Here is a 22983-nt window from a genome sequence, read left to right on the forward strand (position 1 = left end):
TTCTTTCCTTCTTTCCTTCTTTCCTTCTTTCCTTCTTTCCTTCTTTCCTTCTTTTTTCTCTCTTTTTTTTTTTTTTTTTTTTTTTTTCAGTTGTTCTTCTTTCTTACTCCAAAACAATTGCTCAGAATGAACAGGTAAATGAGGATAGGAAATCCGCAGAAACTGTTTCTGTTTTCAGAGCTTAACCATCTGCCAGTACCAATGCTCAGTATTAGTAGTGGTAATTAGGTGAGTATATTTGCTGTATTTATACAGCAAAGGAGATCTGTTGGCCCCTTTTCTTGTCTGTTGTACAGATGTTTAGTGTATCTTCCCCATGTGTTTAAAAAGAAAAATAAAAGTATTAAAACCACACTGATACAAATTCAAATAAGGGAACCGTTTCGTGTACAATTGTTACTGGTTGCTAATGCTATCTAAGCGCAGAATATGGGTGCTCTCCAGATCATAAGGATTAAAAACTGTTTTGGAGTACTTAAAGTGCAGTGATATACTGAGATTCTGTGATGTGTCCCTTCATAAAAAATAATGCCATGTGAATTCAGGGATACATTTGATCACAGTTTAATGAGTCTGTGACTTTGTTCAAAGTTAGCTTTTTGGTACAGTCTGGAACAGCTTGAAAACAATCATTTCTGCAGTTCTTTGGGTCAGAATTATTCTATTAAATTTTTATGGTTCCATTGGGGCAGCTTCTTGCTTTCTGCATAGTTCATTTTTTAAGTATGTATTGCTCGCTGTATCAGTTGAGAAATCAGCTTATAGATACAATGTGGGATAGAGCAAGTGTGGGCGAGAGCAACTCGGGTCACAGTTTCCCTGTTCTGTAGGGTGGGCAGCAACTAAAGTTTCTGTGAGTGACATGCTGAGGGCAGTAATTATGGATGGTTCAGACAAGTGAAAGCTACTGTCATGATAGTTTCTGTAATGAAATAATTAGTTCTGTTTAAAGATTGCTGCTAAGAAGATAACCTCCCTTCTTTACAAGCTTTCCATGGGAGCCATTCTGTCCGTTGCGGTAATCTCTTGAGCAGCTGGCAGAACATCTTACAAGTTATCGAGATCTAAAGATAATTCAGAAGTCACTGGCATGGATCTATATTTCATAAAAATCAGAGCCCCGTGTACTCCTCCCTGTGCATGCAACAAAAGCATGCAATTGCTGTCTGTAATCAGATTGTCTAGCTTGGAAATGAGCTAGTGACCCAAGTATGTACACTGGCTACTTTTACCATGTCAGTCTGTGGCTGTGAAAAAGCTGGCAGCACAGGGTTGAGCTAGCAATCAAAGTAAGATATTTTTCTCATCAAGAAAGGCAAGTTAAAAATAACACATAATATCAAAATAATTAGGTTTAAAAGACAGTAGAGGAGCCAACTATTTTGCAGATGTAAATGGACACCAATCAATTGAAATCACTTCTGATTTATACCCAGTGGATACCTGGAATAAATATTGAACCTGAAACCACAGAAGGGATTCTCTGACTGCTGGCAAATGGAACAGAAAGAGTTTTGCAAAAATGATATCTCATGAATGTTTTCCTCACATAGATGGAGATTGCTGCCTGCAGTGAGTGTGTGCTTGTGTGTGTGCATGTACACATGAATACTTATTTTAAAGACATTGTTTTATAGGTTGAACAATAATTTTCTCCCTTACTGAGCATAAAGTAAGCTATAATCTTAGGGAATGCCAAGAATGTTATGTTTAAAGGTATGGTAGAAGCAGCTTTTGGCAGATTCAAAGTGGTGGAATAAGTGGTAATTGGAGGAACAAGATCGGTTTATACAGTAAGGTTTGACTTTCTTTGGATTTGCTTTTGGACCTGTAAAAACCTCTGAGACAGATTTTTCACCTGAGAAACCCAGTGTGACAGGCCAGTCCTGCAAGTGATGTCAAGGAGGCTGAATACAGTGAAGATTCACAAGGTGGCTGTAAGCAGTTGGTCAGCCTGGATGGTGCTCTGCCCTAGCAGATAGAAATTATCCCTGCCTGTTGCTGTAGGAGTCCAATGATCTCCAGATCTTCTTATTATTATCATTGTTGTTTTTGTTGGTGGTGCTCCAGCATGGGTTGTTTCCTCAGCAGTATATCTTGTCCTGACTTAATTTCAGAGTGGTTTGGCTTGTAAATTGAGGTCAACTTTGCACTGGATTCCTTAACTTAGTCTAAGGAAATCTGCCGAAAAATTAAATTTTCCTTCAAAACCTTCTGTCCCTTTTCCATTTTATGGAACAGTTTAAAGTATAACTGTCTCTGTTTTTGTAGACATATTATGTTCAAATATCAACCTTAGACTCCAAATTTGTAGTGTCTTTTACACCATAGGGTGCTTAGCATGTCAAATGATTAAATCAGAACAATATTGTTTGTTTCTGGACATTATATAGAGAGGTGCCCAAATCAAGTAGTGCTTTTGTATCAACTGCAAGATGTTATGTCTCCAAATTATCTGTTTTGATACCTTGTCTACTAAATGACAGCATCCTACAAATCTGAGAAAGATACTGTTATAATCCTTCAATTAAGGTAGATATGCTTCATATAATACTTTCTCGTATCAAGTCTTTAATCATTGCTAAGAGAGGTACATCCAGATATGTTTCTGGTTCAAAGAAAAACTGAATTTCAGGAAAGTTTCCATATCCAGAAAGTGGATATGTGAGGAACAAAAAAAACCCCTTCTTATAGATGGTGATATTTAAAGGATAATTACAACCTCCTTTGACGGGGAACAGTATTACTAGCAATGGAAGTGATGAAAACAGGGAAGAATTTCCAATGCTGAAGTGCTGCCAACATCAAATATGTCAGAAACCTACAAAAGAAGGGAGCTAGGGAAAGTAAACAACACTCCTAAATTACATGGACTCGAATCAGATATTCAAGTTGAGCACCAATTTGGTGTAAGCCAAATAGGTTTCCTTACTTTTGTCTACTTCTCTTCCATACGGTAGCTTTCTAACTACCAGTTTTGCTAGTGAATCATAAAGTACTGAATGAAAGTCTAATAGTCTTAGTGATTTTCAGTAGCATAGAACTAGTTATGTGTTTTATTTTGATAGCTGATTGAAAGATGTGCTGACAACTCAGTAGAAAATGTATTATATTTAAAGTTATAAACTAAAACAGCTGTTATTCTCTGCGCCTTATGATCCATGTAGTCTCTGCACACGATGATACAAATAACATGCAAAGTAAAGAAATGCAGACAATTATTTTCCTCTAGCTCTGAATTAAGATCTTTTCTGCCATAAAGGAAAAATAGCAGGCACTGCAGAATTGAGCTGTTTTTTTCCTGTTATCTCTTGCATTGCCTTGTGGTATTTAATGTGCTCAGAACTACTGAAGAGTTGAATAAATTCCAAGTCTGCACGAGCTCAAATCTGTAAATAATTTTCTCTCATTAATTTTGGGGGCAAAGGGCAGGCCTACAGGCCCTTTCTTGGAGGCCCTTGCTAACTCTGCCCAGCTCCTCACCATCTAGCTTTCCCTCTCTCAATTTCTCTCCCACATGAACTTGTGCAGTCCCATGTATAACAATGCTCTTTCTAGTGCCCTTGTGTTTGCTTTCTTACCCATGCCATCTCTTCCTTTTGTCTCATCGCTCTTTCCTACATAATCTTTCTTGTATGCTTTTCTCACATGCTTTCTCTTGCAGACACACACTCTTCTCGCATGCTTGTTATCTTGCTCTCTCTTGGCCACATTTGCGTGTTTTTACTCACTTTCTTGAGTGCTCCCCCTTATTGCAGCCTTGCTCCTTTCCATGTCCTTACCCTTTTTTTTTTTTGCACCCTCTTTCTCATGCTTTCTCATGCTGTCACTCTCCCTCCCATGTACTTGCTGTTTCTCACGCGCATGCTCTCAATCTCACACACTCATGTGTTCTCACAGGATTACACCTTTTCTCGCACCACTGTGCTCACCCTTTCTCACACAAGCTTTCTCTCTCATCCCGTTTCTTCCTTTTGCCTTTTCTCAAGCACTTCCCAGTCTCTCCCTTGCTCTTTCTCTCTTCTTCCTCTTCTTCACCTTCTCATAGAATCATGGATGGCTTGGGTTGGAAGTGACCCCAAGGATCATCAAGTTCCAACCCCCCTGCCACAGGCTGGGCCACCAACCTCTGGATTTTTCCTGCATGCATTCTTTCTTGAGCATTAACTTTCCCTTGCATTATTCCTTATGAACACTTGTTCTTGCTGGTATGCTCCACTCATACACTTTCTTTCTTATGACCTCACTTTTTCGATACCTTCACTTTTTTCAGTCCCACATCTCACATGGAGATGATCTGAAGATGGTGTCTGGGTGCAAGACAGAATGAAATAAGGATGTCCCTTACAGGAAAAGTAATTGTATATTCACACTGTACAGATTAATTTAAGGAATAAAGGAGGTAAAGATTAAAAAAAAACTCACAAAAATAAATAGAAAATGAAACAAACAACAAGAACAAAACAAAAGAAAACAAAAAAAGAACCCAAAGCTTGGCTGAAGATGCCATGACTTAAATATGTATCCAAACTGACATACTTTTTTTGTATGGTAGAATTTCTTTCTGAAGTAATGTGTAAGTCTATAATTTAAGGAAAATAGTACATGTGTTATCTAAAAGACATTTGTGAATATCTAAGTAACTTTTAAAGATTTGGAAATTATATAGTGTGCATATATAAGGTTAATGCTTTACAATATTGGTTGTTTTGTGCAGAGATTGGAATCCCATATTGTTCGTTTCCTTGATATTAGATCTGAAATGCAAATGTTCAATATATTTTGGAAGCAGTACTTTCATTGAGGATGTATGCCAGAACATTTGAGAATTATAGGTAATGCCATTTTCACTGACCACAAGACATTGGTATTTTCAGTGAGTATAACAGTGCAGGTAAAAGCAGTGAAATATTTTTCTAGATGTTGATACATTTAAGACTTGAAACTACTTTGAAAACAAAGTAAGTTTCATTCAGTGCAGTTACCTTCTTATACTGAGATTGCCGGAGAGAAAAATATGCCCTTTTCTAATGAAATCATCAGAACTCTTTTTTTCCCCTCCACATCTGTTTATTCACGTGATCAGCAGATCTATAAAAGTGACTGTATTGGATGATGCTAATACATTTTGTATGCTTCCAACAGCTGCCTCATTTACTGTATTTTCACATATCTATCAAAAATATAGTAATAAATTCTTTCTTAAAAGCTGTGCTAAAATAATTTTAATGACTTGATTCACATGTATGGTGTTTTATAATTTGTGTCCAAGTTGAAATATAAGAAGGATGTAAAACTGCTGTAGAGCATCCAAAGAAGGGTTAAGAAATCTGTCTTCTTGTTTCACCTCTGCATTTCACTTCTCTTCCACTCAAATTCTCTCTTGCCAAACATTTGGTCACCAAGGCAGTGCTGATTCAGTGTTGTACTTGATGAAAGAAATGATCTGCTCTAAAACTAACTCCCCAAAATCCTGGCCAGCTTTCAGCTTTCCTGCTCACTACGTGGATGTGCACAATCTAGGGCAGCAGTCAGTCTGTGGCAATGCTGCCTTATGCTTTCTTTGGTTGGTTATTTCTTGCACTGCCTTCTTGGTACAACACATAGGGTTTAGGTTGTTAAATAAGTGAGATTTAAAAATATCAGAGAGTTGCCAAATTTATATCCGTTATAACCTTTCTGTAACAAGAAAGGCCAAATATCTTCCCAGGTCTTCTGAAAAGTGTTCTCTGATTTTCCAGAGAAGGCCTCCACAAAGCACTTGTTTTCTCAGACCCTTGGTAAATGTTAGCCCAGAAATTAAACCAAGAGTTATTGTTGCCTGACAGCGTGGAGCAGTATCTTGTGAGCAGTCGTACTACGAAGGTGGCATTCTCTTTCTGAGTCTTCAGTAATTAAAATGCTGCTGTTTAATTAGCAGTCTCTATTAGTTAGTCTCTATTTTCCCTCAGAAGTCAATAAGAAGAGCATTCTCTGTACATGCAGCATGCAAGCATCATCCAATCTTTTATTCTCTATGGCTAAGGGTCTAGAGCTTCACTGTTACAGAAAACTGTTAATTTGATGTTAGAGAACAATTGTTTCTATTTCTTTTTGAAGACAAAATAAAAACGTGATCTTTCACCTGAATGAGTAAATGAAAAGGACGTGGCAAGCAGAATTTTTATTATTCTATTATTTTATTATTCTAACCTCCTATTTCCAGAAATACCTGTCTGTGAAGTATGAAGTTATAAACCTATAAATGGGTGCTGCTCTTCTGCATCTGCTCTGTCAGAGCCACAGGTGCATGTTGGGCAAGGCGGGGCTGCTTCGTGGGAGCTGCAGGTGCATGTTGGGCAGTGTGGGACTGCCCAGGCCTCATAGTTAGCTGATGTCACCTTGGCTGCTGCCAACATGGCCATGGCAAAACACTGGCTGAAATAATGCAGGGCAGCCCCAGGATCCAGCAGCTCAGATTCCTGTGGGGGCTGGGCAAATGCCTGCCACACTGAGCCAGGTGTAAAAGTGGGTGCCTCGAAGGGCAGAGTGTTGTAAGATGGAGGAGTTGAAACCGCACCCAAGATGGGGCTGCTGCTAAGTGGCAGCAGGGAGGGGGCCAGAGGCTGGCACTCTTCCCTCTCTGGTGCAGCAGCAGGCTCTGGTGGAGTTGCAGCACTGCCTGTTTGAGCTTGGGTAGGAGCTTTCTTCAATTGCTTGGCTGGAGGAGGCCCCATGGATGGCACTGTCTGTGTGCCTGCTTGTGGATCTGCTGTCAGCAGGCTCTTCTCTGGCCCAGCAGCCGTTCCCTCTATGGGCTGGGCATCTGGGTTGCTCCTTGGAGGCCCCTCGTTCAGCTCTTCCTGCGGGTTGGGTGCAGCCACAGCTTTTCTCTTTTGGGCAACTCTGTGCTTGCAGAATTCCAGCAGCTCTGGGTGATCTTTTCTGAAGTATGGGTTGTAGTAGCAAAGTAACTGAAAATACAAAGGAGAAGAGCTGTGATTTGAAAGACAGCGAGATACAGAAACTTCATCTTTTAATTGCTAAAGACAAACATGAATATTAAAATGTCTGTCATTTTAAACTTAGGCTGATTAAAGCAAGATATGCTGAAGTAACAGACTCTATGTTGAAGTAACATGCTCTTCATACCCTCATTTATTTATCTTTCTGTTCTATGGGCTCAGACTCGCTGGATAAAACCCAGATATATTTTTCCCACATTTCTAGTAGTCAGCAATGCTACTTCTAAAATTCCTGCAAATAGCCAGAGGAAGAAATTAGGATCAGAATGTTTACTGTCATCCTCATCTCCTCTGTTACCAAGGCTTATTTTATTAGACACTCCTCCCCCATCTCTTCCAGGAAGATATTGTGAGAGTTGGTTAGTGTGTGGAGCAGCTGATGTACATTCCCGTGAGCCACAAATGCCTCTTCCTCTGCCAGAAACTCAGGAAGCAAGGGAGATCTTTTGGAGTCACACTGAGCTTTTGTGAATCTGTACACATTAAGCTGATGAATAAAGTTTTTCATGCATCCCAAACACTCTAAAAGAGCCTTTCTTTCCCAGTACTTCGATCTGAAACATTTCTTGGTCAGTTACAATGCAGCTTCCATTCTGACCCCACCAAATGCTCTTAAATTGGTGACTTTCAACCAGTACCCAGAGTTTCTCAGGAAAAGTGAGGGCTGCAGAGATAATAGTGCCTCTGCATGTGCTCTCCTTGTAAGAAGCATGAGCTATACATTTGATTTCCTCCTGATGAGGATAACTTAGGGCATCCTTCTCATCCATTTTTGATGCCCAGGCTGTTCCTCTATCCTGACCCAGAAGATCAGGAGAGCCTGGGAACGCAGCCAGACCCTCTGGATCAGAACCGGAAGTTCCTACTGCAGACAGCTCCCTTTCAGTGTCTACTGTTCTTAGTATGTGGTTTGTGCTTGCAGCCAGTTCTGCAGGGAACTACAGGGAACTACCCTTTGTCCTGCCAGCTAGCAAGTGAAATCCCACAGAACTGTCAAGGGGTTACAGGGAGAGAGGCTCAAAAATCACCATGGTGCCCATGTGTCATCATGGTGACATCACTGCAGTGCTTATGGCCCATCTGGTGCAGCAGCCAGAGCAGGCGTTGCTGACCTGCCCTTGTTGCTGGTCCTGCACAGAGCCATGGGTATTTTCACTTGAGTCAAGGAGCAAATAAAACTGTACCTGAAGGGGATCGCTCCTTGTCCAGACCTTGCTTTCCCTTCCCTGTTTGGTCCCCTGAATCTCTCCCTTCTGGACTCCATGGTGTCCCTTGGGTTCTACAGATGGGAGTGGAAATCATTTTCTGTACAACATTAACAGAAGAAAATAGCAATCTCTTCTCAGTCTGACACAATTTCTTGCAAATGCTCTTTTATTTCAATTGCACAGCTTCTGTAAGGGAGTAGCTGTGTGCACAGGCAATGCTCTGCCATGTCAGTGGTCTCCCAGAAGCTGCTCTGTAGGTCCAACTAGAAAAAAGTACAAAGTACATTTTGCTGTTTGAATAAACAGGAAATGTATGACTCCTCTGTTCTTCTAATTGGTTCCTGTGTTTTTATTTGACATTTTAGAAATTTAGAAAGCAGTCCCACCAAATCAGTGATGTTCTTGAAGCCATCTGAATTGCAGTCCTCGCTACAGGATCAAGTGCTTTATCTTTTATTCATCCTAACAAAGCTGATAAAGCATGGGATAGATGAGTAGATGAGTGGATTGAGAACTGTCTGGCCAAGTTCAGAGTGTAATGATCAGCAGTGCAGAGTCTGGTTGGAGACCTGTGACTAGAAGTGCTCCCCAGGGGTTGGTGCTGGGTGCAGTCTTGTTCAGTGTCTTCACTGTCAACCTTGATGAGGGGATAGTGTTCACCCTCAGCAAATACACTGACAATACAAAGCTGGGAGGAGTGGCTGTCATGCCAGAAGGCTGTGCTGCCATTCAGCAAGACCTGGACAGGCTGCAGAGCTGGGCAGTAAGAAATCAGATGGGGTTTAACAAAATCAAGAGTAGAGTCTTGCACCTGGGAAAGAATAACCACAAGTAGCAGTACAGGTTGAGGCATGATCTGCTGGAGAGGAGCTCTGTGCAGAAGGACCTGGAGGTCCTCGTGGATGACAGGTTGACCGTGAGCCAGCTGTGCCTTGGTGGCCAAGAAGGCCAATGGGATTCCGGAGTGCATTAAAAGGAGTGTGGCCAGCTTTGCTGATACATTATGTATCAGCAGCCTAGTTTTGAATGTGTATCTCTATTTATCTTCTGTACTATAGTACATAGAATAAATGTTTTTATATAATATATCACATTAATTTCAATTGCATTATATGTTTTTTACAGACAGAGGAAATTAAGTTTTTTGAAAGATAATGGAGGAAAATCAGTCTTTACATTTTACAAATCACACAAAATGAATGTTTTTGTTTGTTTTTAAGTGGATTTACAAGTATTCATCTTTATAAGACTATTTCAATTTATTTTAGGAGGGTTCAATGGACAGCTTGTATGAGCCTGTCCCCGAACGTCAAGAACCCAACGATACAACCAGTACTTCCAGCCAGCCCAGCACTCCAGTGAGCACACGTGCAAACTGTGGACTGCCTGATAGGTCTATGTCTTTGGTAAGTAAACTGTAATTGTAAAGAATGAAGTGTACTTTGAAAAAAAAAAAAGAAAAAAGAAAAAAAAAATTACTGTGTATCCAAATGCATGTGTGTTCAGCTGGCTTGGATTTAGTTTGAAATATTTAAAGTTTTTATAGCCAGCATTCAGCCATGGTCAAACTGAGAGAGCCAACTTGAGAAGAGAGGAGGAATGGCAGCAGGTCCCAATTCAGTGACGCAGGCGGCGTCCATCCCAACATGCCTTGGTTCCTCAGGTGCCTCTATGTAATAGGTTTGAAGCCCTGAAACTAGAGGGTGAGGTGGCTGAGAATCAGGTTGGAGGAATGGCCTCCAAGCTTTTCTAAGGAGAGGTGGTCGGCTCCATGCTTGAAGACTGCCTCCTCCAGTAAACAAAGGAGAGTGATAGTCATAGGTGACTCCCTTCTACAAGGAACTGAGGGCCCAATATGTCGGCCTGACCCCACCCATAGGGTAGTGTGCTGCCTCCCTAGGGCATGGGTCAAGGATATCTCTAGAAAGTTTTCTGGTCTTATTCTCCCATCTGATTACTCTCACGTATCGGTAGTTCAGGTCGGCAGTGATGATGCTGCTGAGAGAAGCCTGAGGGCTATCAAAAATGACTTCAAGGGACTGAGGAGGGTACTTGATGGAGCAGGCATGCAGTGGTTTTCTCTTCTATCCCTTCAGTGGCAGGGAAGGATACTGAGAGGATAAAAAAAAGCCCTCCTCATCAATAAATGGCTTAGAGGTTGGTGCAGACACAAGAATTTTGGTTTTTTTGACCATGGGGCAATTTACTCAGCACCTGGCATGATGGCTGCAGATGGAACTCACCTGTCTGCAAGGGGTAAAAGGATCCTAGCCCAGGAACTGGTGGGACTAACTGAAAAGTGTTTAAACTAGGTAAGAAGGGGGACAGGGACAGGGGTGAAATGAGGGCCGCTGGGTTGAGCGGGTAGTTCAAGGCTCAAAACAGAGCTTGATGGGTGATGAGGGTGGAGTTCAAAGGGATGGAGAGGGGCCAGGGGAATGCTGCTTCCCTAAAGTGCCTGTAAACTAATGCGCACTGTATGGGAAATAAACAGGAAGAGTTGGAGATCTGTGTGCAGTCACATGGCTATGATCTCATTGCAGTCACAGAGACATGGTGGGACATGTGACTTGTGTGACTGGAATGTTGTCATGGAGGGCTATGTGCTTTTTAGGAAAGATTGGCTGGCAAGGCAGGGTGGTGGAGTTGCTCTTTGTGTGAGAGAGCAGCTAGAATGTATTGAACTCCAGTTGGGGGAGAGTGGTGTAGCAGTGGAGAGCTTGTGGTGAGAATCAGGGGGTGGGCTGGTATGGATGACACTGTTGTGGGTGTGTACTACAGGCCCCCTGATCAGGAGGAGGAGGTTGATGAGGCCTTCCATAAGCAACTGAAAGTATCATCATGATCCCAGGCGCTGGTGCTTGTTGGGACTTCAATTATCCAGATATTTGCTGGATGCAATATATTGGAAGCAATACGGCCAGGCACACACAGTCCGGACAGTTCCTACAATGTGTTGAAGACAACTTTCTGATGTAGGTAGTGGAGGAACTGACGAGGGGAGGGTGTTGCTGGATCTTATTCTCACTAATAAGGAAGGGCTTGTCAAGGAAGTAATGGTCAGGGGCAGCTTGGGTTGTAGTGACCATGAGAGGGTGGAGTTCAAGATCTTGAGTGGAAGAAGCAAAGCAAAAAGTAGGATTGCTACACTGTACTTTAGGAGCTATACATATTTGGAACTATCCCGCGGGCTAGGGTGTTAGAAGATAAGGAGGCCTTTGAAAGCTGGACAGCATTTAAACAGCTCTTCTTCCAAGCTCAGGATCAGTGCATCCCTATGAGCGAGAAATCAGGAAAGGGTGGCAGGAGATCTGTGTGGATGAGCAAGGAGCTCATGCACAAACTAAAAGGGAAGAAGAAGGTCCATGAGATGTGGAAAAAGGGTCTGACCACTTGGGAAGAATATAGAAATGTTGTCAGGGCCTGCAGGGATGCAACGAGGAAGGCTAAAGCCCACCTGGAATTGAATCTGGCAAAGGTGATAAAGGATAATAAAAAAAGGCTTTTCTAAGTATGTTAACAGTAAAAGGAAGGCTAGGGAGAGTGTGGCTCCCCTACTAAGTGAGGGGGGTGTTCTGGTAACGGGGGATGCTGAGGAAGTGGAGATACTGAATGCTTTCTTTACTTCCATCTTCAGTGAAAAGGTTCTCTTAGGTTTCCCACGCCCTGGAGGTCAGTCTAGGGTCTAGGGAATGGAAGACTTCCGTTTAGTCAGGAAAGAGACAGTCCGAGAGCACCTAGGCAACACCAATGTTCATAAATCTATGGGACCCAATGGGATGCATCCATGGGTGCTGAGGGAGCTGGCAGAGGTGATTGCTGAACTGCTCTCTGTCATCTTTGAGAGGTCTTGGAGAATGGGGGCAGTGCCTGAAGACTGGAGGATAGCCGATGTCACTCTGGTCTTCAAAAAGGGCAAGAAGGAAGATCCAGGTAATTACAGGCCAGTCAGCCTCACCTCTGTCCCTGGAAAGGACAGCTTGTGCTGGATGCCATCTCCAGACAACTGGAAGAGAAGGAGGTCATCAGGAGTAGTCAGCATGGGTCATGCTTGACCAGCCTCTTAGCCTTCTACAATGTTGTCACTGGCTGGGTGGTTGGGGGGAGAGCAGTGGATGTAGTCTTGATTTCAGCAAGGCATTTGATACTGTCTCCCATGACATCCTTATAACAAAGCTGAGGTAATGTGGGATAGATGAGTGGACAGTGAGGTGGGTTAAGAACTGGCAGAGCACAGAGGGTCGTCATTGGTGATGCAGAATCCGGTTAGAGGCCTGTAACCAGCAGTGTTCCTCAAGGGTTGGTACTGGATCCGGTTTTGTTCAACATCTTCATCAATGACCTTGATGAGGGGATAGTGGCCACCCTCAGCAAGTTTGCTGATGATACGAAGTTGGGAGGATTGGCTGACACGCCTGAAGGCTGTGCTGCCATTCAGCAAGACCTGGACTTGACAAGGCAAGGCTGGAGAGCTGGGCAGAAAAAAACTGGATGAGGTTTAACAAAAGCAAGTGTAGAGTCTTGCATCTGGGGAGGAATAATTGCATGCACCGGTACAGGCTGGGGATGACCTGCTGGAAAGGAGCTCTGCAGAGACGGACCTGGGTATTCTGGTGGACGACAGGTTGGCCATGAGCCAGCAGTGTGCCCTTGTGGCCAAAAAGGCCAATGGCATCCTGGGGTGCATTAAAAAGAGCGTATCCAGCAGGTTGAGGGAGGTGATCCTCCCCCTCTACTCTGCCCTGGTGAGGCCTCATCTGGAGTACTGCCTCCAGTTCTGGGCTCCCCAGTATGAAAAAGACAGGGATCTCTTGGAAAGAGTCCAGCGGAGGGCCACGAAGATGGTGAAGGGCCTGGAGCATCTCCCCTATGAAGAAAGGCTGAGTGAACTGGGTCTGTTCAGCCTTGAGAAAAGGAGACTGAGAGGGGACCTGATCCAGGTCTATAAATATCTAAGGTGTGGGGGGCAGAGTGGCGAGGCCGAACTTTTTTCAGCAGTGTGTGGAGACAGGACAAGGGGAAACGGCTGGAAACTGCAGCATAGGAAGTTCTGCACAAATGTGCGCAAGAACTTCTTTACAGTGAGGTGACGGAGCACTGGAACAGGCTGCCCAGGGAGGTGGTGGAGTCTCCTTCTTTGGAGATGTTCAAGACCTGCCTGGATGCCTACCTGTGCGACCTACTGTAGGGAACCTGCTTTGGCAGGGGGGTTGGATCGATGATCTCTGGAGGTCCCTTCCAACCCCTGTGATTCTGTGATATCTCATCCCTGTACCTAATCGCCTAGTTTCTGTGTTTGTCCAGCTAGTTTCTTTAGCTGTCCTTTTTATTAACGAAAACACATTTTTAATGAGTTGTATGAATTTTGTGAACATTAATAAATTTTGTAAAACTTTTGTGGGATAACCATTACATTTGATTAAAAAATCATTCAGCAAACATGAAGGAAATTGTCTTCTGTACTTTTTTTCTTCCTAAGTAGTAAGAATAATAGGGATAATATTACATTTCATAATCTCATTTATTTCATTAAATAATTTCTTTTATTTCATTTAATAATCTTTTTCTTTTCTTCTGCTTAACGGTGCCTCCTTTATTTGTAATTACTGTCTCTAACTTCGCAAAATAGTGACATATGATGCAGTCTCGCGACAGAATAAAAAGAAGGAATAACAAGAAACCAGAATGTTCATTATTAAAGGAAGAGAGACTTCTGCCAGCACAAATTATGCCAGGCTTTACCCTTGTGTGCTGTGGTTTAGTTACCACGTACCTATATGTCTGTTGGGCCTACGGTGTTGTAGTGATGCGAAGCAGGTTTGTGAATGGGACTTGTGTGGAGAGAGCATCTGAGCAAGTGGAACAGGAAAATGGCTGGGGAATTGTTGCGTGTGTTTTTTGAATCCTAAAGGAATGGAAATAACTTATTCTTCCCGGACCCAACTTACTCTGTGCATGCTCTCTTCTGGATTATCGTCTCGATGCTTTGTGTAATGGTTTGGTTTTGAGAGCATAGTAGCGCAGAGATCTCAAGAGGCCTCATCACATCAGCACAGATCTGTGAGCCTGGGCTGTGGGATGTGCCTGAGTTACAGTTTTGTTGCAGGAAGTTGGAGATGCTTTCTTGTGTGACAGGTTTCTCTCCATTATCTGGTTGTGACCTCGTTACTAGAAAAATGAGCCACTTCTACACCATTTCACCTAAGTGTTTTTAATCATGGTTGTGAAATATGGCTGTGACCTGATCCTAGTGTGCTTCCAGTATTTCAGATATGTAAGATCTAGCTTTTTTTGGCTAGGGCTGTGGTATACAACAGTACTGAAGCATGCTGTTCTTCTAATGAATATGTGACATTCAGCCTCTACATCCATTCAGAATGTTTCTCTTTCTGTATGACGTCAAGCCAGCTGACCAACTAATGGCAGCTATGCTATTTCTTTGTCCTTTGCTTATCTGCTAGGAACTGGATTTAGATAAAGTGAAGAATAGAATTGTCCTTTGGTTGGTGTCCAGGATGTGACACGGTACTTTGCAACAGATAACTACCGTGACTTGTTCTTTATCTTGCCAAGGTATGGGAGAGTCAGATCCATAACACTGTGCTCAGCACTAGGTTAATTACAGTGTGTAAGACTAAGAATTAAAGATGCAGTGACCTCATGCTTTTTATTTCTTACTTTTTTTCCTATTTTGCTCTGTTTTCTGATTCAGCAACTTTCCTTCAGACTCTTCATTACCTTTATATGAAGTGAAACTTCATAAATTTTAAACCCTATACAAGTAAACAACCTGTCCAATGCAGCTTTATTTTCATTGAGCCGGCCTAGAGAAGCAGATAAGTTGCGAGTGTAGGATTAGAAGATGCTAGATATCAATCTGAAAAAAATGAAGAAAGTTGTTCTTATATTACTCAGAGCTGTTTCTGTGGTATTGCCTAGACCACGAAGGTATAAACAGCAGTGAATAGAAGAATCCAGCGCTTTCGTTTCTGCTATCTCTAATAATATATTTCTGTTTTCCTAAGGGAGATATTTTAGTGATGGCATATTTATTCATCGTAAATTTAAATTCATCATCAATAAAAGCAAGGGTAAGTGGGAAGCAATCTGTTGGCACACTAAATATTAACAAGAAGCCCCATAAGACTGGCTGTGAGCTTTATTTTTTATGTTTTGAGAGAATATTCAGCTCAGCACTTAACTAAAAATAACAGCTCAATGCTGTGTCACTGTGCAGGCTGTAGAATCAACATGGTTATTTATAAAATACTCTCTAGAAATGGAAAACAAGATTAGCGATGACGTGTCAATGGTAAGACCTATGGAAAAATGCTGCTAGGGCCAAAGGACTATGTGTAATCTTATCTGCTATTTCTAGCATGTGAGTTATTAGACCTACACCTTGGATGAAGCCGTTAAGCTTATTAACTGAGCCCATTTGTACTTCTCTCCCATTTTTAATTCCGTCACTTAGTTCCATGCTGCAGGGCGGCCCCCATAGCATGATAAATTCAGCACATTATTGGCTCCCTCAGGCCCTGATTCAACCATCTATCATTATTCAGTAATGCATATACTTAAGTGCATTGCTAATGGGTATGGGCTTGAGAGTATGTTTAAATGATCGGCTGAGCCATGGCCATGTAGATTCCACAGAGCTGTTATATTTCCTCAGGATGGAGCAGCTTGACATGACACTTCTCTTTCTTGGGAGAATTTTCCCCCTTTCTTTTTTCCATATTACTTTGTACATCAACATAGCAGGCATTCAAGTTCTGCTCCCCTCAATTCAGAAGATGGAAGTTAGACCTAGTGGAATTTTTTCCTCCTGCTGCAGCAAAGCAGTTATTTTCTTGCTGTTATCTTGTCTCTTGTGATTTGTCTCAGTCATAGTTGGGTTGTGACGTTCCACCAGAGACGTGGAAAATACAGGGTGTTGTGGCAACTGGAGCTGTGCAGGACATAATTCAGAAAATACACTCACTGAACACCTTTTTGAGTGGTGATTATTTTTGCATCTGGCTGCATGCCATCACATTGTTTATAAAGAATAATCTTTCATGTACTCTTTTTTTTATCTTATTTAGTATATGAAATGTTTTGCCTGAGGTGTTCCCAATCTGGATTCCTGTAGTAATTGCTTGTGCATGATATACACACTTGTTTATTGATTTTAATTCTCACAGAGGCATGTCTGTTAACTTTTGGGGTACTTTCTCAGTAGTTTTTCAGTTGTCTTCTCAAATAGAGAGCAGAAACTAAATTTACAGAGCTCTTTCTGAATCTTAAGTTTAGCAATGTTGAAACAAGCCTTCCTCAGATACAGCTGGTAGCCAAAAGTGCATAATGAATCATATGGGTACAGTTTGTGTTTAACAGTGTTATTAACTGGGAAACTGAATTTCTTCATATTCTACCTCATGGCCTGTGTTAAGCTTCACAAGAAAAATCTTCTACATTAAAAATATTTTCATACATTTCCTGTCAGATTGAAATCACAGATGTCCACATATTTTTCAACTGTTAATTGTGATATGATCAACTACATTGTGTATCAGAAAAGTGCCAAATAATTTATCAGTCTTTCTAAGTTACTGTCATCAAAACCACAAGCAGTTACATTACCTACTTTATAATTGGCATTTGATACCACTGGGAGAAAGAAGAGGGCTGGTTACCTGAAGTCATTATTTGCCTGCTTAAGTCTAACAAACAGAGGAGCTCTAGCTTTTTCAGCTTACTTGTAAACACCAGAGGTACTCATTCCTTAATTCAGAGCTATTTGATGAAAGCAGGGAGGAAAGGACTTTATTGCAATTTCATAATGCTGAGTTTCCACGTACATTTAGTTTATTTTTAAGAAATAAATCATTTGTATTTGGGATAGGGAAACTTTTCTAATTTCCATTGAAAAGGTAATGACAAACTTCAGAGAATGTAGAGATGAGATTTTAGGTGAAACTTTCTTTACAATTAAAGGTAAAACATGTTTGCAAAACTACTTAATTCTTAGTTACAGATCACAGTGGTAGGATTTTCTAGTGTATTCAAGTAATGTAAAAACTTAAAGTACTAAGAAGAATAATTTATTTTGTACTCCAATCAGACAGCTGATTCAGACATCACAAAAAGAGGTGCACTGAATAAAAGGAGCCATTTTAAATGCCCATAGAATCCCACCATCATATTCCATGGTGACACTGCATTCCATTATATCTAATGAATTCTTCAGTACTGCCTCAACATGTGAAGCAGTGTGATACATGCATCTTTGACTGCATTTTAGGAAACAGATGGTGAAGCATTTGTTTGAAATTGTAGAGCAAATATTAAACCTGCATGTTCCAAACCAGATATTTGGCATGTCCAGACTTGAATTAATCATGTTTCCAGGTATGAGGCCACACTGAACTTCAGAGAATGCCACATCTGCAGTTTTTTGCTCTGGTTTTCATAGAGATTCTAACTTAACAATGTTCTCTGTATGGTCTCTGACCTTCATGCATAGCATTTCCTTTAATGAGCCTTCTTGAGATAAAAAGGTTGATGTTTTTAAATGAGATGTTGATGCTACCCTTTTTAAAATCACTTTTTCAACATCTTTCAACCATTGAAAAGATTTGTCCCAAGACATGCTGAGAGGTTTGTTTTTTATTTCGGTAAGAACTTTTTCTTCCATTGCTTGCAGTATTTCAGGGTAAAAGGTATACTCTTTTGATCCACATATAGTATCTGAGAGTGAAACTATACTTGCAAAGCTATTTTGTGGAAACTGCATACAATTATTAGCATTCACAGATTGTGTCCAGGTACTAGTGGGGCCTCCTGCACTCTGCTAAAATAAACTCAATGCAATAAAACAGCCTTTTCCTAATGGAAAAGCCTTTTCAGAAGAATGATGGATTATAGTAAGAGAAGGAAAAAAATATAAAATTCTCAGTTATACACTTGCATTGTTTTGTGTAATATGTGTTCTGCCTTTTCATCCTGCAAGCTGATTGGTATTTTTTAAATTACTGTGGTCAGAGCTGTTTAGATGATATTACATAAAGGAAAAAAATTAAACATAAGAATATGAGAAATAGATCCATAAATTGATGTTTTCATATTTATTTTTTTAAATGTGTCTTGTTGCCCAGCAGATCTAAATGACATTCATCATGGATATTTTTACCCCGGTTTCTGTTTTCCAGGCTGGAAGAAATAGATATGAAAGTGATATATTGCTTTGATACTCTGTCTTAAGAAATATCACCTACAGTTCCCACTAAACCATGTCTCTTGGTACATCGCCTAAACATGTATCTAAACATTTCCTGAACACCTCCAGTATTGGTGACTCCACTACCTCCCTGAGCAGCCCATCCCAGTGCCTGACTACTCTTTTGGAGAAGTAGTATTTCCTAATATCCAACCTGAATCTCCTGTGGCACAACCTGAGACTGTTCCCTCTATCCCTGTTGTTAGTTACATGGGAGAAGAGGCCTCCTCCGGACTGAATAATCCTAGTTCCTTTGGCTGCTCCCCATAAGATTTGTGCTTCAGACCCCTCACCAGCTTCACTGCCCTTCTCTGAACATGTTCCAGGGCCTCACTATCTTTCTTGCAGTGAAGGGCCTGAAACTGAACACAGTACTCAGAGGTGTGGCCTCACCAGTGCTGAGTACAGGGGGATGATCACATCCTCTGCATGTAAGGGAATTAGAGAGTCTGCATCTTTCTGTGTCCATTAGAAAGATTCATCCCACTGTAATTTGTGAGCATTTTATCCTCATAAAATTTACTTTATGGAGGCAGTATTAAAAAGAATCATATTATGCTGGAAATACCCATTTTTGATGTAAGAGTACTGTGCTTTGATTTTTTGTCCGTATTACAGCTGTCAGTGTCAACTTCTTGGGAGCCATTGATATTGAAATCTCTGAAAATCTAGGACACTTACTTATGTATATTCTCTCCTGCACTGTGTCCTCCGTAGTTTCACTTGTTGAATATTAGTGGATATTAAAAACACATATCAAATGTGCATAAAGCCATCTTGCATTGTCCTTACAGTGGGGAAAATATTATATTTTGATTAAAAAATTATGATTTTCATATCTTTTCTCTGTTTTTTTTTGTTTTGTTTTGTTTTGTTTTGTTTTGTTTTTTAAGGAATTTCCTGATTTTGAGAACACAGTGACCAAAAAGAGAAAGTAAGTTGAGACCAATTCAAGGTCTACACAGTGTCGCTATATTCATCTGTTTCTTTCACCCTTGTTGTTCTGTTAATGTGTTTGCCAATGTTACATTAATTTTCATAGCGTACATGTATTAATATTGCATTTGGGAACCAAGTTAACAGGTGTGTAATATTAGTAAAGCTTTCTTGCTGTGATTTTTTTTTCATATACGTAAATCTTAAAAATATTGGGACAGGATAGCTGAAATCAAATGCAGTTAATCTGAGCTTGTTTTAACCGTATGTCCACTTTTCTGAAAGACTGAAGTAACCTATTTTATGGAACGTTTGTACCATTGACCTGATAATCTTCTGAAGAGTTGTGTTTTTTAATCCAAATAAAAAATTAGTTTGCAAAATGATTCAGATTAAGCAGGACAAACCTTATTTAATCAAATACATTTGAGGCAGCAGCATACTTCATGCCAATTTGTTAAGGCACAATACCAGTTTGGACTAATCTATTAGCAAGCAGAGTTTATTTTGAAAATTTTCTTTTTTTGTCTTGAGATTAGCAGTTTTTGCATTACCGATGAAGTTCCCTTCTAATGAAATCCTGTCTAATGGAATGATAAACACAGATCTTATCTGTACAGCTGTGGCATGAAAATCCTTGGATGTCATTCTATTTTTTTCTTTCTTAGGATGGGCATCATTAAATTCAGATCATCAGTGCCATCTCTCTATGTTGCTAGTAAATTTCAAAATAGATAATAACTTCAGTGAAAATCTCATTTGTCTTAATAGACAGTTTTCATCTGTTTTTCGTTGTGAAAGTGCTCTTCCTTTCCAAAATTTCATTTATCTAAGTACGGATATAACTCCATTATTCACATTTTTTTCTAATCATCATTTAATACTTTTAAGGAAGCTAAACTGCTGTGTATGCTGGCATGGAATTACCACAGCATAAATAATTTAAAATAGCTCTACCAAATATGACGCAATCACCAAGCTGCCTGAGACACCTGCTTAGTTCAGTACCAAGACTACCCTAGTGATAGGAATAGTAATCTCTGGCTCCACTCTCAAATCTTACAATGCAAATAATATTATTTTATTCTAAAACTAACTCCATTCCATTTAACTAATCAGAATTTAGAAAGGTTGTCTTGATCACTTGAATAATCAATATAAATAATGAATAAGATTAAGACAATTTCTCCCAATGTGAATTGCATTCAAATCTTATTTTGCTGTGAATGTCCAGACATCACTGTGCTGCTTTCTTGCTTCAATTTATAGGAGGGAGATGAGGTTCTTTTAATGTCTGCATACCCAGTGTGAGATTAACAAACAATGGTTCAAATGTTGATCTGACCAGTTTATTATAAATCCTAATCAGGGAGACGGGGAAGGGAAGGAGGGCAATAGAAAAGATAGGAAAGAAGCAAGAATTGCGTGAAGTAGGGAGAGTCACCACCAGGATCCAGCAGCGTCCCATTGCACAACATTTCGAAGGCCCGAGGCAGAAGCAGCAGGGGGGAGCAACAGTGTGGCGGGCCTTGGGCAGCAAGCAGGTAGCAGGAAGAATTCGCAGAGCCAATCCGGGAGGAAGCAGCAGGACTCAGGTAGCAGGCCCAGGAGAGTCTGTCAGCATGCAGGAATTCCATAGTGAGAAATCTGGTGGCAGACATCTCGGTTCTTCTTCAGCATGCTGGTAGAGCACAGAGCAAGTCCAGGAGGGAGAGAGGCAGGTCATGAGGCTTCTCGTGGCAGAAACCTCTTCTTCTTCATGAGGAATCTGTTGCCGGAAAACCTCAACTCATGGTTGTAGGTTCCCTTTTTATCCTTCTTCTTCTGCCAGTGTGGCATTCTGGGCGCTTGAGCAAGAGTCACATGCAGCACCTCCTGAGATGGCCATCTTCCTTGAGATAAGCCCCCACAAAAGACCTCAACCATTAAGCTTGTCTTATTTCTCTCTGCTCCTGGCCTTGTCCATCTGTGTCCCTCAGACAAAGGATTTCTTAACCCTTGCCCAGGACTTGCTTGGACTTGTCCGTCTGTGTCCCCAGCAAGCTTTGAGACGATGTAAAAGAATAATCTCTTACAACTGGTATCAAACTTCTACTTGATAATGTAGAAATTTTTGATTGGCCTTTTCCATAGATATGGAGAAAGTCAGTGAGAAATCACAGAATCATAGAATCATAGAATAGTTTGGGTTAGAAAGCACCTTTAAGATCATCTAGTTCCATCTCCCCTGCTATAGGCAGGGGACCAAGTTGCTCAAAGCCCCATTCAGCCTGACCTTGGATGCTTGTAGGGAGGAGGCATCCACAACCAAACTGGGCATCCTGTTCCAGTGTCTCATCACTCTCACATTAAAGAATTTCTTCCTGATATCTAGTCTAAGTCTACCCTCTTCCAGTTTAAAACCATTTCCCCTCATCTTCTCACTACGTGCCCTTATAAAAAGCCCCTCCCCAGCTTTCCTATAGGCCTCCTTCAGGTACTGGAAGGTTGCTATAAGGTCTGCTCAAAGCCTTCTCTTCTCCAGGCTGAAGAGTCCCAGCTCTCTCAGCCTGTCCTCATAGGGGAGTTGCTCTAACCCTTTGCTCATCTTTGTAGCCCTCGTCTGGACCTGTTTGAACAACTACATGTTCTACTTCTGTTTAGGGCTCCAGAACTGGATGCAGTACTCCAGATGGGGTCTCAGAAGACGGGCAGAATCACCTCCCTCAACCTGCTGGTGACAATTCTCTTGATGAACCCAGGATACAGTTTGCTTTTTGGGCTGCAAGCATGCATTGCCCATTCATGTTGAATCTTTCATCAGTACCCTTAAATCCTTCTCCTCAGGGCTGCTCTCAAGCCATTCTTTCCCCAGCCTGTACCTGTGCTTGAGATTGCCCTGACTTAGATGCAGGACCTCGCACTTGGCCTTGTTGAACTTCATGAGGTTGGCATAGGCCCACCTCTCAAGACCATCCAGATCCCTCTGGATGGCATCCCTTCCCTCTAATGTGTCAACTGCACCACTCAGCTTGGTGTCATCTGCAGACTTGCTGTGGTTGCACTCAATCCCACTGTCCATGCTGCCTAAAAAGATTTTAAATAACACCAGTCCCAATACCGTGAGGAATGTCACTCATCATCGGTTCCTACTTGGACGCTGAGCCACTGGCTGCAATTCTCTGAGTGCAACCATCCAGCCAGTTCCTTATCCAGAGGATAATCCATCCATCAAATCCGTTTTTTTTTTCCAATTTGGTGACCATGATGTCATGATGGACAGTGTCAAACACTTTGCACAAGTCCAGGTAGATGATATCAGTTGCTCTTCCTTAATCCGCTGACACTGTAACACCACCATGAAAGGCCACCACATTGGTCAGACATGACTTGCCCTTGGTGAAACCATGGTTACCACCAACCACCTTGTCTTTAATTTCCATGTGCCTTAGTAGAACCTTAAGGAGGATCTGCTCCATGATTGTGTCAGGCAGACAAGGTGTGCCAGGTGAAACTGACTGGCTTGTAGTTTCCTGGATCTTCTTTTTTTCCCTTCTTGACAATGGGGGTTATGTTTCTCCTTTTCCAAACAGTG

The 22983-nt window shown here is 41.3% G+C and overlaps 1 protein-coding gene across 1 annotated transcript in view; it reads left to right on the forward strand.

The window, feature by feature from the left end:
• The window catches only part of LOC122177442, a 38585-nt gene that overhangs the window by 1536 nt on the left and 14066 nt on the right, over window positions 1–22983 (forward strand). Inside the window, exons 2-3 of the mRNA XM_042866827.1 lie at window positions 9481–9618; window positions 19367–19407. Coding sequence (XP_042722761.1) covers window positions 9481–9618; window positions 19367–19407 — 179 coding nt within the window. The remainder of the gene's footprint in view (window positions 1–9480; window positions 9619–19366; window positions 19408–22983) is intronic.

This window comes from Lagopus leucura, unplaced genomic scaffold, assembly GCF_019238085.1.
Source record: "Lagopus leucura isolate 7727_CA_CO unplaced genomic scaffold, USGS_WTPT01 Super-Scaffold_100001, whole genome shotgun sequence".
In the NCBI taxonomy this organism is placed as follows: Eukaryota; Metazoa; Chordata; class Aves; order Galliformes; family Phasianidae; genus Lagopus; species Lagopus leucura.